The sequence below is a fragment of the Neomonachus schauinslandi genome, chromosome 10 (genome assembly GCF_002201575.2).
Source record: "Neomonachus schauinslandi chromosome 10, ASM220157v2, whole genome shotgun sequence".
NCBI classification, from domain to species: Eukaryota; Metazoa; Chordata; class Mammalia; order Carnivora; family Phocidae; genus Neomonachus; species Neomonachus schauinslandi.
In genome coordinates, this window is record NC_058412.1 from 73,304,065 (window position 1) to 73,321,137 (window position 17,073).

Here is a 17,073-nt window from a genome sequence, read left to right on the forward strand (position 1 = left end):
ACTGTCAATGTAGCCCTTTGTGAATGTATACTGGCCTATAAAGGCTTGAAGGCAGGCAGCAAAGACAAACTTAGCAAAACATAGTGATTCCCTATGTAACTCGTTACGATCAGAACTACCATCTTTCCAAGTCATGCCCCTCGGATGGAAAGCAACCCTCAACCCCAAGCGACCCCGCAACACACAGAATCAGATCAAATGGACTCTGACAACATTAAGTCCCAAACCAGATAATCTACAACTTATTTTTTACAATAGAATTCTAATAATAATAATATTAATAACAGCTAATATTTTATGTGTGCTTATCATGTGATAAACACTTTTCTAAGCATTCCAAATGACACAATTACAGAGAGATTACTGATCTTGTTTTACAGATGATGACATGAAGGCTCAGAGAGGTTACACAACTTGTCAAAAGGACGAACAGCTGGTTCGGTGGCGCCACCAGGGTTAGAACCCATCCCTCTAGTGCAAAGCCTTCACATCTAACCGTGATGCCGCCTGCTTCAATATGCAGTAGCTGGCGCTGCGGCTTTTTCGCCTTTTCCTAAAAGTCAAGTATATATACATGCACTTGACCTTTTAATGACATGGGTTTCAACTGTGCAGGTGCACTTACAGGCAGAATTTTTTGGATAAATACAGTACTATAAATGTATTTTCTCTTCCCCATGATTTTCTTCATAACATTTTTTTTCCTCTTTCTTTATTGTAAGAATACAGTATACAATATATACATAACATACAAGGTATGTGTTAATCTACATTTATGTTATTGGTAAAGCTTCCAGTCAACAACAGGCTAGTAGGAGTTCAGTTTTGGGGAGTCAAAAGTTATACTCGGATTTTCAATGGGACAGGGGTCAGCGCCCCCAACCCCTTTCGTTGCCCACGGGTCAACTGTAATAATGGGGCAACTGTGTGTGCGAATGAGGGGGTAGATGGGAACTCTGTACTTTCTGCTCAATTTTTTATAAACCCAAAACTACTCTAAAAAAGCAAGTTTTATTGATTTTTTAAAATAATGCTGAAATAAAGGTTAAAGATAAAAGACCACCCCATATGTCAGCACCCTCCCTTGCCTTTTCCTTTTTAAAAATAACATACAGGGCGCCTGGGTGGCTCGGTTGGTTGGGCGACTGCCTTCGGCTCGGGTCATGGTCTCGGGGTCCTGGGATCGAGCCCCGCATTGGGCTCCCTGCTCGGCTGGAAGCCTGCTTCTCCCTCTCCCACTCCCCCTGCTTGTGTTCCCTCTCTCGCTGTCTCTCTCTCTGTCAAATGGATAAATAAATTTAAAAAAATCTTAAAAAAAAAATAACATACAGATGTGTGTGTGTGATTTTTTTTGAGAGAAAGAGCGGGGGGAGGGGTAGAGGGAGAGAGAGAAACCCAAGCAGGCTCCACACTCAGCACAGAGCCCAACACGGGGCTCGATCTCATGACCCTGAGATCATGACCTGAGCCGAAATCAAGAGTCAGACCCTTAATTGACTGAGCCACCCAGGTGTCCCTGTGTGTGATTTTTTAAATAACACATTCTTCTCTGTCATGGAAGGAAGAACACTCCAGAGCAAATATCTACAGAACACCTACTATTTAGGTAGATACTATTATAATTTCATGTTAGAATGTATTTAAGCAATCAAGCATCTATTCTGTGCGAGGCACTATGCCAAGTGTTAGCATAAACTGGCATGAGTTCTTCCTCTCTGGGACCTTTTCTGCCTCTGTAAGAGAACAGGCAGAGAGTATCGGACCATCAACATGAGATATCAATAATTTTTTTTTAAAGATTTTATTTATTTATTTGACAGAGAGAGACACAGCTTGAGAAAGGGAACACAAGCAGGAGGAGTGGGAGAGGGAGAAGCAGGCTTCCCGCGGAGCAGGGAGCCCGACGCGGGGCTCGATCCCAGGACTCTGGGATCATGACCTGAGCTGAAGGCAGACGCTTAACGACTGAGCCACCCAGGCGCCCCGAGACATCAATAATTTTAAATGGAGGGCACAAATAGTAAATGTTACTAGGATTCCAAGGGCCAAAAGAGCTGTAGGCTGGAGAGTTCTAGGAAAGAGGCCCAAGAAGGAGGGGGATTTGGAGAAGTGGTTAGTATTCCTAGTATTTCAGGAATATGGACATGTGGGGATCGGAGCACCCAGAAAAACTGGACACGGACGAGAGAAGCAAGCTCCCATGGAGGAGGTTCCCAACGTGGAGGATGCAGGATCCCCTTGGCAGAAAAATGGGGGAGGGGGAAGGATGCGAGCCATGCAGGGCCCGAAATGTCTGGTGGGGTGATGAGGCTAGACTCCATCCTATAAGTAAGTCAGCACCCCAAAAGGGTAGTTAGGGCCACTGCACAACTCTTACATAAATCCCCTGGATTCCAGAGAACCAGGCTAATAAACATATGAAAATGAACCCGAAAGCTATCATCATGAATTAGTACTCAGGCATCTGACACTTCAGTTAGCTATTCTTTTCTAAAATGAAAAAAAAAAACAAAAAACTTTTAAAACAGCTAGGTGGTCATGGCTGGGGACTTGCACTTCCTGTGAACTGAGCTCTCCAATTCAATATGGGAAAAGAAGAAGCTGTGGGGTCCTGACATACATAACAGGCCAGTGGGGTGGACTGGACTTCAAGTGTTAAGGCAGGAGGCCACCTCCACGAGTTTAGGGGTTCTTGAAAGGGGTTGTTCATCAGAAAAACATGCTCCCTACTTCTGGCAAGTGCTGGAATTACTTTTACAAGGGGCTAAGGCTTCCATTTTAAAGTGACTGCAAATGTCCCTCCTCTGCCTTTAGCAGGACAAAGAAATGACAAACATATCCTTTCCTGGGCATGCTTTGTTACTTGGGTAGGGGGGACACAGAGACCCAGCTTTAGCAAATGAAAAGGCAGGATGCCCAGTTAAATCTGAATTCCAGACAATGAATACTTTGTTAGTGGAAGTATGTAAGTATAAGTTTAAGTATGTCCCATGCAGTATTTAGGATGTACCTATAGCAGAAAAGTATTTGTTGTTTATCTGAAGTTCAAATTTAACTGGGCTTCCCATACTTCATCTGGCAACTCTGGGCACCTAACAGAAATAGGACAGAGTCCTGGGAGAGCAAAGGATACAGACAAAGGAGTTTGGGTGCCCAGAACAAACTTTTTCACCTACCTCAACAGATGCTCAGGACACAGAGTTAATGCTTACAAGCCCAAGAACCTTCACCTACACGGACCTCCTTCATTCCTGCCAGCAACCCTACAACCCAAGGAGGGTGACTATTCCTAACCCTTTTCATAAACAAAGAAACAAAAGTTTGAGGAAGTTAAGTGAACGCTCACAAAGTCACAACGCTACAAAATAGAAAAACCAGACCCCCTGCTCTTGGGTGAATTCTGAAGAAAGTTTTGAAGGAAGAAAAGGACTCAGATGGTTGGAGAGGAGAAGAACAGGCAGGTTCTGAGAACGGATCCCTCAGGAAGGTCAGAGGAGCTCTCTGCTACTTTTGGTTCTGTGACTTCAATGTCAAGTATCTAAAATGAAACCTGAGTTTAAAAAACAAGGGTCCTAATAGAAAATTAACAAAGGAATGTATGATTCCTTATAAGCATACAGTAATCTTTTTAAAACGCTGGCTATCCTTCAACTCATGTTACTCCTTAGCAATTCTGATGTCCTGGTCAAAATCAAAGTCCTGCCCTCTCAGTGGAGAACCTTTGTGCCTACCAACAGTCAGGCCAGAACAGAGCAATCGGTGTACATCCCGTTAGAGGCTGGGCTTACAGAAGAGACACACGGTAGGAAAATGAAATCAGATCCTTTGGCCCAGAGAAATGGGATGTACACTGGACCACAGCAAAATGGACAGTAAAATAAATCTTCAAACCTCAGTTATCCCATTAGGCCCACAAGCGAAGGCAGCTGATGTTCAGGTTAAAATGCAACACTGAATCTGCTTTTTAAAAATTCCAGAGGGAGTAGTATATCAGGTAGGCCCATCCATCCGGAGCAAAGCCAGCCCCAGGGCAGGTAATCCATGTTCCCTGTGCCTCCCACCCCAGGGGCCGCCTAAGAAGGGCCGAGTGTGAGGTTCTAGTTCTGCATATCTGGAATCTGGCAAACCCAGAATTCCCGTTGCTAGCTATTTCAGAAAGGGAGGGAAGTGGGGAGTGGAAAAGGTTTTGCTTAAAACTCCTCAGTTGGCATTACTGAATGAAATCTTCCGACAAAAGCTCAATTTCACCTATATCAAATAAAAAATATTAAATGCAAATAATTATCAATAATAAATTACCTTTTATTGAGAAGTTGCTAGAAGCTGGGCACTTTATCATGTTTCATCGGTCATTATAATAACTCTACAAGATAGCTATTATTCCCATTTTACAGATGAGGGGACGGCTACAGGTGAGTTAAAGAATTTCCCCAATATCATGTAGCCACAACCGATAAAACTAGAATCCAACCCAGGACTGACTCCAAAGCCCACACTACTTTTAGACAAGCCACCACTCAGCGACCTGAAGGATGCTACAAAGCTAGCCTTCATCCCTATCAAGCCTATCAAGAAATAAACGAAGAAAATTAGCTGGAAATACAGCATGGGAGATTTGGGTTAGCCCTTAGGATAGATTCCCTTGATAACCAAGAGTTCAATAAATCATAGTGATGCTGTTCAACACCTTGCCCCAAGCAAAATTCCTAGAACATAAAAAGTGTTTATTTATTTTTTTTTTTAAGATTTTATTTATTTATTTGAGAGAGAGAATGAGAGAGAGAGAGAGCATGAGAGGGGGGAGGGTCAGAGGGAGAAGCAGACTCCCTGCCGAGCAGGGAGCCCGATGCGGGACTCGATCCCGGGACTTGATCCCGGGACTCCAGGATCATGACCTGAGCTGAAGGCAGTCGCTTAACCAACTGAGCCACCCAGGCGCCCCAATAAATCATAGTGATTCTGTTCAACACCTTGCCCCAAGCAAAATTCCTAGAACATAAAAAGTGTTTATTATATATTTGCTAAATGGCTGGCTAACTAGATGGATGGATAGATTAATGACTGAATATCCATTCTATCCACTATTCTCTTTCTTTGGATAGCTTATTGTTTTAGTGTGTGTGTGTGTGTGTGTGTATTTTAATGAAGCGATTATTTTTGGATTGCATTCCTGCTTTAATCTCACTGGTTTCCTGACTGCCCTCATCACCCAAAATGCTTGCCTGACATTTTTTACGCTCTTCTTCCAACTTAGAGGGGCTCCCTTCCCTGTCTATTCAGATTCCATATTCTACCAGGCCTGGCTCAAAATCTTATGAAGACTTTGCCAACTAGTAGAACCCACATTAATCTTCCTCTCCAGTGAATTCTCGCAGTTCTTCAACTTCACTGTTTCATAAAAGGGTGTTAATCTCAAATCCCCAAATGGCCCACTTGAGGAAAGTCCATTCCTTTTTTTTCCTCATTATAATGTTTTTCAATATATGTCCACAAAACACTAGTTCTATGGTTCTAATAATTTTTCACAAATAAGAGCATTCTATGATGAATCAGTTTGGAAAATCTGTGGTTACACACACGGAGGTGTACAAGTCCCTTTGCTACCAGCCATCTTGGGAGTCTTTAATATACTAATGTGCATTTGACTCTGAAACATTCCCGACATCTTTGATCACAGAAACCTGAGAATATCAGAAGTCTCCTACTCTTTGAAAGATACTCTGGCAAATACTGGTCGATTACATGTTCCATCCTTGGTGGCTGATTGATGATTCTCTCAGCTGCCCAAAATGGTTTAGATAATCATCCATCTAAAATGTCGGGAGATGGATTCATAGGCCCTGCATTCCAGAAATTCTGCTTGTTTGTTTGTTTTTAGAATATCCTTCGAATGGCTCAATGATACAGAAGGCTCCATTTAAAAAATAAATGTAGGGGTGCCTGCGTGGCTCAGTTAAGTGTCCGGCTCTTGATTTCGGCTCAGGTCATGAGCTCACGGTTGTGAAATCAAGCCCCATTTGAGACTGACACTGGGAATTCACTGGAGAATTCACCCCGTGTCCACACCCAGTGTGGCTGCTTAAGATTCTCTCTCTCCCTTTCCCTCTGCTTCTCCCCCATCTAAAAAAATAAATATATTTTTGTGGGCCTTGAACACTAGGTAAAGAAGCACGCTATCAAAAATGGCTTTGTGATTTTGATAACTGTAATAAAGAAAGATAAGGAGGGAAAAAAGCAGAAGCTGACAGTTTTTCAGAGATACAAGACTCAGCTTCATGGAAAACAATAAAGATAAAACATCATCAAGCGCTAGGTCGAGCAAAGTCAAGGCCCAAAATGCAGACAGCCAAGTCAGTCAGAATCATTGTTAACAGAGGCCTTATATAAGGGTATCTAAATCTATGCTACCTCCTGCTTTCACAGATGTGGAACCTAAGGTCCAACACCACTGATTAATAGGAGGTACCTGACTCCCTAGTCAGTAGGGGGAAAAGAAAAGGATTAGCCAATCCAACTCTAAAGAGGTGTCCCCAGGCTCAGAAAGCCTTGTGATGAGCTTTCCTTCTTAATTAATTTTATACACCAGAATATTTATGTTATATATTGATTACATTGTGTCTCCTACCAGACTATCTGCTCCATGAGAACAGCTCCTGGCATGGCACCTGGCATATAAGGTATTCAATAAATATTTGCTAAATGGATGAAAGGATGGCTGGAGCAATGAATGAACAAACCATTTTGTCCACTAGTTAGGATCTCCTGTGGATTCCGCCATCTTTCTTTTCAGCACTGTACTGGGTGGTGAACTTTTTTTTTTTTTTAAGATTTTATTTATTTATTTGTCAGAGGGAGAGAGAGCACAAACAGGGGGAGCAGCAGGTTCCCTGCTGAGCAAGGAACCCGATGCAGGGCTCGATCCCAGGACCCTGGGATCATGACCTGAGCCGAAGGCAGACCCTTAACCAACTGAGCCACCCAGGCGACCTGGGATGGTGTACTTCTAGAGTGCAGACTAACTTAGAGCAGAATCTAAGTTAGTCTGATTAAAGAGTGTTGCCTATATGACCTTCTACAAGACAGACCCCAAAGGCAGCCTTTAATGCAACCAACAGATGAGTGAGTCGCTACATGTACTTCCTGAGTGGCTCATACTCCGCTTGGTGAGTAACTGGGAGGAAGATACTTCTACTCATGAGATGCTTACATCTGGCTGGGGCAACATTATAACTGGCATCAGGAGATACTATAGTCTGAAAACAAACAAATCTACTCAAGAAGGACATAGGCAAAATCAAAGTCTATGGTTTTCCTCAATAATTAATTACAGGTTCACCTGCCATGATTTTCCTAAACCCTTCTTGAACCTGATTATATTCTGAATCTGATCTACCTCCTGGGGTCATTAGCTCAATGAGTTTACTCCTTGCTGGCAAATAAAGGTGACTTTTTCACTAGCTTAAAAAATTACCTCTGGGGCGCCTGGGTGGCTCAGTTGGTTAAGCGACTGCCTTCAGCTCAGGTCATGATCCTGGAGTCCCGGGATCGAGTCCCGCATCGGGCTCCCTGCTCGGCGGGGAGTCTGCTTCTCCCTCTGACCCTCCTCCCTCTCGTGCTCTCTGTCTCTCATTCTCTCTCTCTCAAATAAATAAATAAAATCTTTAAAAAAAAAAAAAAAAATTACCTCTCTGAGACTTCAAGGTGAAGCAGAGGGGACGGGGAGGGCATGGGGCAGGGGAGGTTCTCATTTCTGTGCTTGGATTCGGTAAGAGACTGTGCTGCTCCCCTTCCTCCCAGGCATGATATTATGGGGCTCAATCACAGTCCCTCTGGAGTTTCCATTCTGTTTAGTGGCGGGCAAGCTGGCGTGACAACAGTGTGTTCCTGTCCCATCTACAATCCCAGCAAGTACAGGCGTTTGGCCACTTCCCGTGCTTTCTGCCAGAAAACTGGATTTCAAACAGGTGTGATCCTGCTGATTAGCATTATAATAGATTGTAATTACTTAACCAGCGTACTTGGAGAGAAATATAATGTTTTGCCAAGTGTAGCTTTTATTTATGTAAAATACTGCAGGCCTGCTCTGGAGTTCTTTTAGTCTAAGTGAAAGCCCTAGAAGCTTGGTCTGCATATGCTTCGACGAGCTCCAGCCCTGGAGTCCAGGCACCGGAATTTAAAATTTCATTTCTCTCTGCTGCCAATTACTAAGGGTTTTGTATCTTAGGCCCTCGTGAGAATTTGAACTTGATTTTAAACTCTGCAAAGGGAGGACAAGCAGGCGTTTTTTCTTCTCCCCTTCCCACAGCACCTTGCACAGGCCCTGGGCACCCAGAACGTTTACAATTCCTACTCTTGGAGACCCTAGACGTGACGGAGCTGCTTCAGCTTAGTGCAAACGGCCACGTGGAAATAATAGGCATTCGCCCATAAGAACATTTTCAAGGAATCCTACAGATTTTTGTAAAATATCCTTTTCTTTTGCCTTTTCCTCAATTCTTTCAACTGTACAGAAAGGCTGTTTAGGGAATTCCTTCAAGTGCTTAGCATACTGGTCTTCCCAGCTAGATTTCATACTCCTTGTTGGAGGCAGGAATGATACCCCACACAACTTTGGTCTTACCACAGTAGGTGCTAGGGTAATACACACTTGTTTACTTAAATTCATTCACTCATTCGACAAGGGACCAGGAACTGTCTGGGGTCCCAAGAGCAGAACAGTGAACAAAAACCTGTGCATTTATAGAAACTCTGTTCTGGGGCTAGAGACAGATAATAAAGATAAAGAAGAAAAATATATAAGAGAGATAAGAGCTAAAGAGTATAACTAAAGAAGGAGAGTATATAAAGCATCAAGATGAAGTGTGAAATTTTATTTTATTTTATCTTTAAAGATTTATTTATTTGACAGAGAGAGAGAGCACAAGCAAGGGGAGCGGCAGAGGGAGAGAGACAGAAGCAGGCTCTCCACCCAGCAGGGAGCCTGATGCGGGGCTAGATCCTAGGACCCCGGGATCATGACCTGAGACAAAGGCAGACGCTTAACCAACTGAGCCACCCAGGTCCCCCAAGGGTAAAATTTTAAACTTGAACCATGAGGGTATCTAGGAAAGGAACATTCCAGAAAGATGGAATGGCCAGTGCAAAGACTGAGGTAGGAACATGGTGAATATGTTGAAGGGTGGCAGGTGGGTCAATATGGCTGGGAAAGGAGTGAAGGGAAAGAGTAGCAGGTGATGTAGGGTCAGAGAGGTGACCATGTTGGCCTTGTAGAGTATAAAGACATGGGTTTCTACCAAGAGATGTGTGAGCTGAGTGACATACGCTGATGAAGTTGGGGCAATGGGGAACCAGTTGGGAGGCTGTTAAAATAATCCAGGTATGAGATGATAAGACCAGAGTGGTCTTGGACCAGAGTGATGTCAGCAGAAATATACAAAGATGATCAGATCTGGGATATATTTTGAAGACAAAAGATGCTACTGTTGGCCTGGATATGGGGGTGTGAGAATGACAGGCATCAAGAATGGCTTCTCACGGTTTCTGGCCTGGGCAACTGGAAGGATGCAGTTGCCATTTCTTGAGATGGGGAAGACTATGGGAGGCTTAGATTGGGGGGGAGGTGCCTGGGTGGCTCAGATGATTAAACGTCTGCCTTTGGCTCAGGTCATGATGCCAGGGTCCTGGGATCTAGCCCTGCATCGGACTCCTGGCTCAGCAGGGAGCCTGCTTCTGCCTCTCCCCCTGCTCATGCTCTCTCTGTGTATTTCTCTGTCTCAAACAAATAAATAAAATCTTAAAGAAAAAAAAAAGATTGGAGAGGAGGAACATAGGATATACAGTTTTTGACATAACAGAGTTTGAGATACCCTTGCACAATCAAATGACGATGACCAGAGGCAGTCACATATATGAGTTCTGAAGCTATAGCTAAATGGGCTGGAATTAGGAATTTGGAGAAAACAGCATTTGAGAATGCATTGAGATCCATGAAACTAGATGAAACTGGTACAGTAAAACCAAAACAGCAGCTCCCAAATATCCCTATTTTCAATTGGTCATACACTTCAACAAATAATTAACCTTTGGCTACAGTGGCCACACAATTCCTAGACTTTTCAAAACAATCTCATTTCAAGAGATTCTAATACTTTCAAAAAGGCTATTTTTAAGTGTAACTAAATTAACTTTATTTTTAGACTATTCATATAAATAAGTTCACAAATCAAAGAGAAAAATATCACTGGACCATATGTTCTGATTTAAGATTCTCAAACCATGAATACCCACATATAACTCTTCAAATATTAATAAAATTGTTAGAGTGTACAGTAGCCTGGTCCTTTGCTAAGAACTTTACATAGACTCCCTTATTTCTCACAACAACCGAAAGAGGTTGTCGAACTATTCTAAGAACTATTATATTCCCATTTTACAGATGAAGAAACAGGCTTAAAGAGCCTAGGTCACCTGCCTCGAGAGTGGTAGACGCATCCTGTAGTTAGAACCCACAGACCTGAGAGAAAGGGATCCACTGAAGAGGTAGGGAACTGAGGATCTCAAATAATCACTAAATCTGCTGGTCAAAGACACAGAGAAGGGGAAACAGAACAGACAAGGTCTGACTGCCCAGGAAACCCAAGGCCCTTTAACTGCAGAGCCCCAAAGCCAAGTAGCTTTCCCTGATAGCACTGGGGCAAGAACTAAGCCTCAGGGTAGTTGTTAAATAACCAGTCATGTACCAAGGGGAGCCATATTTAATTAGATGGTAAGTATTACAAGAGTCTGTAGGGAGTGGAGTATGGAGAGATCCTGGAACCTCAGCAGCTGGTGGACAAATTCAAGGGACAGGTGCACACAAAGGGAGATGTGGCCATTCCCAGTCCTTCCACATCCCTTTCTAGACCCTCCCCACCTCACTCCATTTAGATGATGATGAAAGTTTTCAGGGATCTTCTAAGATTTCCCTACAGAAGTCCTGAAGGTAGAGATATGCCTTCAGGCAGGGTATATCAAGGTGTACTCTACCCACCCTCAGTGTGAGACTCAGCAGGGGCCTGTTTAACCACAGCACACGTCCTCAGGCTCCACCCAGGGCACCAGCATCCGAAACAACAGCCTTAGCCTTGGTGTTAGAACAATCCCCCCAAGGGATTCTGGGGCCAACAAAGCATAACAGTCCCTGAGTCTTACCTCTTCAAAAACAGTGTAGGCCTATCTCACAGGGTCAGCCGGGTGGGATAATTTTGGGAAACCCTATCAATGAGCTATTTGGGAAATAGGAAACAGAAACACTAGCATCCCATTCCTTGCCGAATGAGACTACCCAGCGGAAAAGAAACATTTTGAGGATGATGAAAAACTTGACTTCTTTAGGTCCTGTATGATAATCAAGTCAATAAAGAACCTTCTCCAAGGCCAGGCCCATGGCAGGTTTAGGGGACATAATAATAACTGTAGGAGCTAAACATTCACTGAGCTCTCGCTGAGGGCAGGGCTTGGTCCATGCACTTTCCATGTAGTAACTCCTTTCATCCCCTCAACAACCCCTTTTGTTAGAGGTAGAGACATTTACTATCACCCGTGTCTTACAGAGGAAGAAACAGGAAACAGGAACACAGGTTAAATAGCTCTCTAAAGGTCACAAATGTGGTTGGCGGTGGAGGCGGGATTCAAACCCAAGGAGCCTGGCTTCAGAGCTTAAGCGCTGGGCTGAACCACCTCTCAGAAAATGACATTTTTGTCCTTACCACTGCATTATGAGTGCGGCACGGGAGTGACACAAATGGAGATGTCTTCAGAGGCAGGGGTCGCGGAACCGGGGAGCGCGGAGCTCAGCACACACACTAGTGAGGTGACCACACAGCAAACTCCGTGCTGTGCACAGGAACAGCTAGCTGTCATGAGCTGGCTCCATGTACCCTCTCTGCCATCTACCACGCTCCCACCAACCGTCCGAAAGGCAAAGCAGCTCCATCCAGCCTTCACGGGGCCTCCACTCCTAATGAACCCCAATACCTCTCCTTTACACAACGGGGCTCATAAATCTTGCTGAAGGAATCACAAAGGTCTACTATAAAATCTCAGGACATTTCTGTGTACAAAGTCTTCATATAATAATTATCTGGAGCCCTCCCCTGCCCACAATTTCCATTCTACTCCTCGAAGTGTTTCTCGAAGCATAGTCCAATTCTCTTGAGAAGCGCTTGGTACGCATAAGGATTCCTAGCGCTTGTCCTAAACTCCAGAATGAAAAGCTCTGAAGGTGGTGGGCAGATCTATATTTCTAACACTCCCCCCCCACCCCAGTGATTCTTCTGCACACTCAAGTCACAGCAGCAGGAATATCTCATTCCTGCGGCTGCAATAGTGTTTAATGGGAATCTGCTTTCAGTATAAGTGAGATCCTCTCGTCTCTCTGTAATGAGCTTTCTCTAAAACAACCCCCTTTGTCATCACAACTGATACATCTCTCATTATCTGGAGAATAATTATCTCAGCCTGGCTTTTAAACATTCTAGAATCCACCTCAGTTTTCTCCTACTTTCTCCTACTCCAGGGTTTCCAAAGTGTGGCCCCCATATCGCTAATGGTTTTAAGAGGCACCTGAGATGAACATCCTTCCTTTTTATTTTAGAGGCCGCGAGTTTATTCTAATGTGAACGAAATAAAACTGTAACTACAACATCCCAACCGGTGATTTCAAGCATACCAGGGCTTACGTGGGAAATAAGGGAATCAATGTTTAAAAATTTTAAGTCAAGGGCGCCTGGGTGGCTCAGTCGTTAAGCGTCTGCCTTCGGCTCAGGTCATGATCCCAGGCTCCTGGGATCGAGCCCCACATTGGGCTCCCTGCTCGGCGGGAAGCCTGCTTCTCCCTCTCCCACTCCCCCTGCTTGTGTTCCTGCTCTCGCTGTCTCTGTCTCTGTCAAATAAATAAATAAAATCTTAAAAAAAAAAAAATTTTAAGTCAATAATAGCACAGGTGGTACTCAGACAAAAGTCTTAAATTTGGGCAATTTTATCCTGCCTGGTCCTTGCTGACAGGCACCCTCCCTTTCGGCCATGCTTCTCTGATTCCCCACTCCTAACCACAGGCCTTCTCGGCCTTTCTTCCCACAGTGTCTGTGCCTGTGGAATGCTGTCTCCTTTTGTAAATACCTCTTTAAATGTTACCCCCTACCTCACGCCCAATCCATGCCTCCTTCCAGGAACCCTCCAGATTCTTCCAGCTCTCCCCCCACACTTCTTTTTTGAACTCCTAGAACATATGCCTAGTCCCACTCATTTAGAACCTAATTGCTACTTAAGTATCTACACATATCTATCACTTCCCTAGTGACGTGGAAGCCCCCTGGGCTGTCACCCACAGTCTCCTTTACCCCTGGGTTACCTAGAGTGCTAAACTTCCCTGGCTGGGCCTGAGCACAAAGGAACTGGGTGAGTACATGTGAATTCATGGTGCAGTTGAATGAACCTGTCCACATCAATGAGAGAAGCAGCTGTTCCGTGCCCTCCACTTCGCCTTACTTCAGGCCAGATTTCTTGGCCACACCCGAGAAAGGGTGTATCTCTTCATCACTTCCAGGTAAAGAACACAGAGCCCGGGAGCCTGGGAAATGCTGCCCAAAGGTGTGATTCTGTGGGTGTCCTCTCACTGACTGCAATGGGAATGGGGACTTCAGTCAGCCCAGGTGAACAGGTCTGTTTCCAAGGGCCAGCCCCCTCTGCTGAAGCCTCCCCACCGCCCCCACCCACCTCCCCTTCTGGAGGAACCAGAATGCCACAGCATCCTCCAGTGAAACCAACCCCAGGTGAGCAAACAGAACCAGCTCCACTACTTAATTCATTTTGTGACTTTGGCCTTTTTGTAGCTCAAGTTTTTGTTCTGTTTTTTCAATCTGTCCAATACCTGTTGTAGCTAATTCACACTTGCTATGAGACAAAGGAGAGATGATTTTGAAAGCACTTTAAATTATTGAGTACAGTGAAAACATCAGGGACACAGCACATGAATCTGCAGGGTGAGTAGCCTGGGAGGGCTGGGGGCCTCCGTTCTCCACCAGGCAAGCCGTGGGCAATTGGAAGTGTGGGCCCTACCTCCAGTACCCTGTGCGTGCCATGTGACCTTGCTTCGCTCTAAAACCTGCCTCTGCACTGGGGATCTGGTCCAGGGCCAAGTCCAACATGAAACTGAGCACCTTAGAGAATAATGACCAGGCAAGGCTGGTGCTCACGGCATGCTTCACTGCAAGTGCTCCAAAGTGGGGATGGTGCCCTGATGCACCCAGGGTTTGGGCAGGCCCCGGCAAAGCGTCACCAGACACACTCGGACACCTGTCCCTCCAACAGAAATGTGTTCTGTGGCTAAAGCAGCCTTACGGTTCATCCCACCTGCTCTCTGCCTCACTCCATCTTCCTCATCTGCATGCACAATAAAGGCCCCATGGCCTCATGACTATACTCGTGTTTTTTCCGTCCTCTTCCTGTTCTAAAACAACAAGTTCAAAACCACAGGTTTTGAGTGTTAAGGTCTGGCCCTGAAACTAGTTATCCCTTCAGCTCACTACTCTCCTGAGTCAAAGAGCCCATGTGTGGAAAGGAAATGAGGAATGAGTGGGAACTCTGGCGGTGGGAGGCAGGCAGAAGGAAGGGGCATCGGTGAATGAAATGGAATGGAATGGCATGGTGTTCTCTGGAATTCCATAAAGGTTCTCCTGCTCCACAAAATGTAAGCCGCAAACCTCCCAGGGTTGTACTTGGTATGGTTTGTTGGAGCTTCCCTGTAAGCCCCGTAACCATGGTTTTGGGCAGACTACATCACAGCGTGAGCATAGAGAGAAGAGGCTTTTTTCCTATTTTTGTCTAAGACTCTATCTCCTTTTAAAAAAATATGTAAGGTGACATGCCTAGGTGGTTCATATGCAGCCTCTGGCCCTAGGACAATCATGAAGTGGTCTGTTTCCAATCATTAGAAGGGGGATTCCTCTATGTTTCTCCATGAGATGTCTCTTTTTGTATCGACCAAAGAACCCTGAAAACATATGCACCCAGAGCCACACCTGCTCTTGGTGGAAACATGGAGCAAATCAGAAAACACCGAAATCCATTTCCTAATTTAACACCTTCCTTCCTAAAAGAGCTAAAAGAAGGTTGGCTCTCCCTGCCTCTTTGGCTGCCAAGGTTGAATGCATTTGGTTTACAGTACCTGGACAAGGAAGGCCTATTTCCAAGTCCCTAGTATTCTGACAGTGTAATCAATTAACTCAATGTCAGACTTAGCAATATCTCATTGCACAGCATCTTGAAAATCAACACAGGGAAATCGAGTAACTTTCAGTAGGATTCAAAGCACTGACTTCCAATTTCTCACAAGCAGAACCACTTCTTAAGATACAACACTCATTCTGGATGCACGGGCGATGCATGGGGCAAAACAAGCTTGGCTTATGTTGCTGGGACCCTGGGGGAGACATCCTAGAGGAGAACACATTTTTCTCCCTGTATGTCAGAAGATGAGCTAACCACCATGCAACAGAATAGAAACAAGCTAGCTTCCTCCTGGAGGGAAAAATAAAGCAGCTCTTCACTCCGCCGTGCAGGACAAAGCCAGGACCTGCAAGAAGCCCTCAGTCTAGGGCTCCACGTGCCTCTCCAAGGCCGGAGGAACCCACCCACACACAATCACACACTGCCAGCCCACCACGCTCCTGCGGAAGGCACCGCCTTCTCTGCCAACCTTCAGCACCAGTGGCTGGGGGCTCTCCCAGCTTGCGAGCTCCCTGTCGCACCCGTTGTCTGGAGGGGATAGAGGGCCTTACTTACCCTCTTTCCAAGTCTCCTCTTCGTTGCCCCAGTGCCTACTTCTCCTCAACTACGAAATGGAGTATGCTTCCCCGAGGCAACTGAGACACATACACACACACACCCCAGATGGCAATAAGTCTCGGAGCCCCATGACCAATGCCAAGGCCGTGAGTGCTTCCCCGGGACCCCACAGCGGGGCTCCCGGACCGGGAAGCGCCCGACTCACCCAGTCCTCGAAGTGCCGGCTCCCGTTCTGCAGCAGCTCCTCAAACTGGATGGTGCAGTTGGCCACGAAGTCGTCGTAGCCGATGGGGGCATCGTGGAAGACGGCCAGCTCGATCTTGCGCCCGTTGCACACATCGGTGACGAACTCGTCATGCCAGGCCGGGCTGTTGGTCTTCTGCTTGGTGGCCGTTTGGCCGATGCGCGAGTCGTCCACGTTGAGGGCGATGTAGGGGTCGAGAAGGAAAGTCTGCGGCCGGGGTCCCACCGCATGGCGCAGCGACCAGGCTGTGGGCTTCAAGCTCACGGCCTCGCAGATTTTGATCTTAAGAAGGCCATTGAACACTACCATGGTCGGGGCGGGGAGTGGGGGCCGGGGTCACTCCGTCCGCCCCGAGGGCAGGAATGAAGAACCGACGCCCCGGCGCTCTGAGCCACGGGGACTCCTGGGTCCCCTCTCACCCCACCCCACACTGTCCCTACACCTTGTAGCGTTGTGCCCTGGCGCGGGCGATTCTCAGCGAGTGCATGTATTTCCCCGCCGGGTTCCTAACGGAAAACAGGGAGGGGGGGGAGAGCTGGGGGACGTCCGTGTTTGGAGCAAGTCTCTCCCCCCCTACCACCAGCAGCACCCCCAGAAGAGGAGACGAGCTGTCGGCTTCGCGGCAAGCCGCGGGGGCTGTGTCGCCGCCTCGCTGGCTCTCCGGGTCCGGGCTGCGGGGACGCGGGCGCCGCGCCCGGCGCTTACCTACCTTTCCGAAACATAATCCCCGGGAAATTTCGACTCCGGGAGGGGGAGGGGGAGGGGGATGTGGGACGGGGCGGGGACGAGAACCGGGGGCGCAGATTTCAACCCGGATCCTCTTCGCACACCCAGCGCCTGCCGCTGACCGCGCGGGGCGGGGGATGGATCGAGGGATGTTCAGTCTATCCGGAGGGATGCATGTCGAGAGGAAATGGTCCTCCTCGGAGCCAAATTTTTTAAAAAATCCACAAGCCACACAGCCAGCCCGGCCGCCTCCTCTTGGGCGAAGCCGCGCGACGCGG

The 17,073-nt window shown here is 46.4% G+C and overlaps 1 protein-coding gene across 1 annotated transcript in view; it reads right to left on the reverse strand.

Annotated features, from left to right (window-relative positions):
• PRKCE (protein kinase C epsilon) overlaps positions 1-16,838 on the reverse strand; it is a 483,114-nt gene extending 466,276 nt beyond the window's left edge. The window contains exon 1 of the mRNA XM_021701128.1: positions 16,031-16,838. Coding sequence (XP_021556803.1) covers positions 16,031-16,378 — 348 coding nt within the window. The 5' untranslated portion in view covers positions 16,379-16,838. The remainder of the gene's footprint in view (positions 1-16,030) is intronic.
• Between the last annotated feature and the right edge of the window lie 235 nt (positions 16,839-17,073).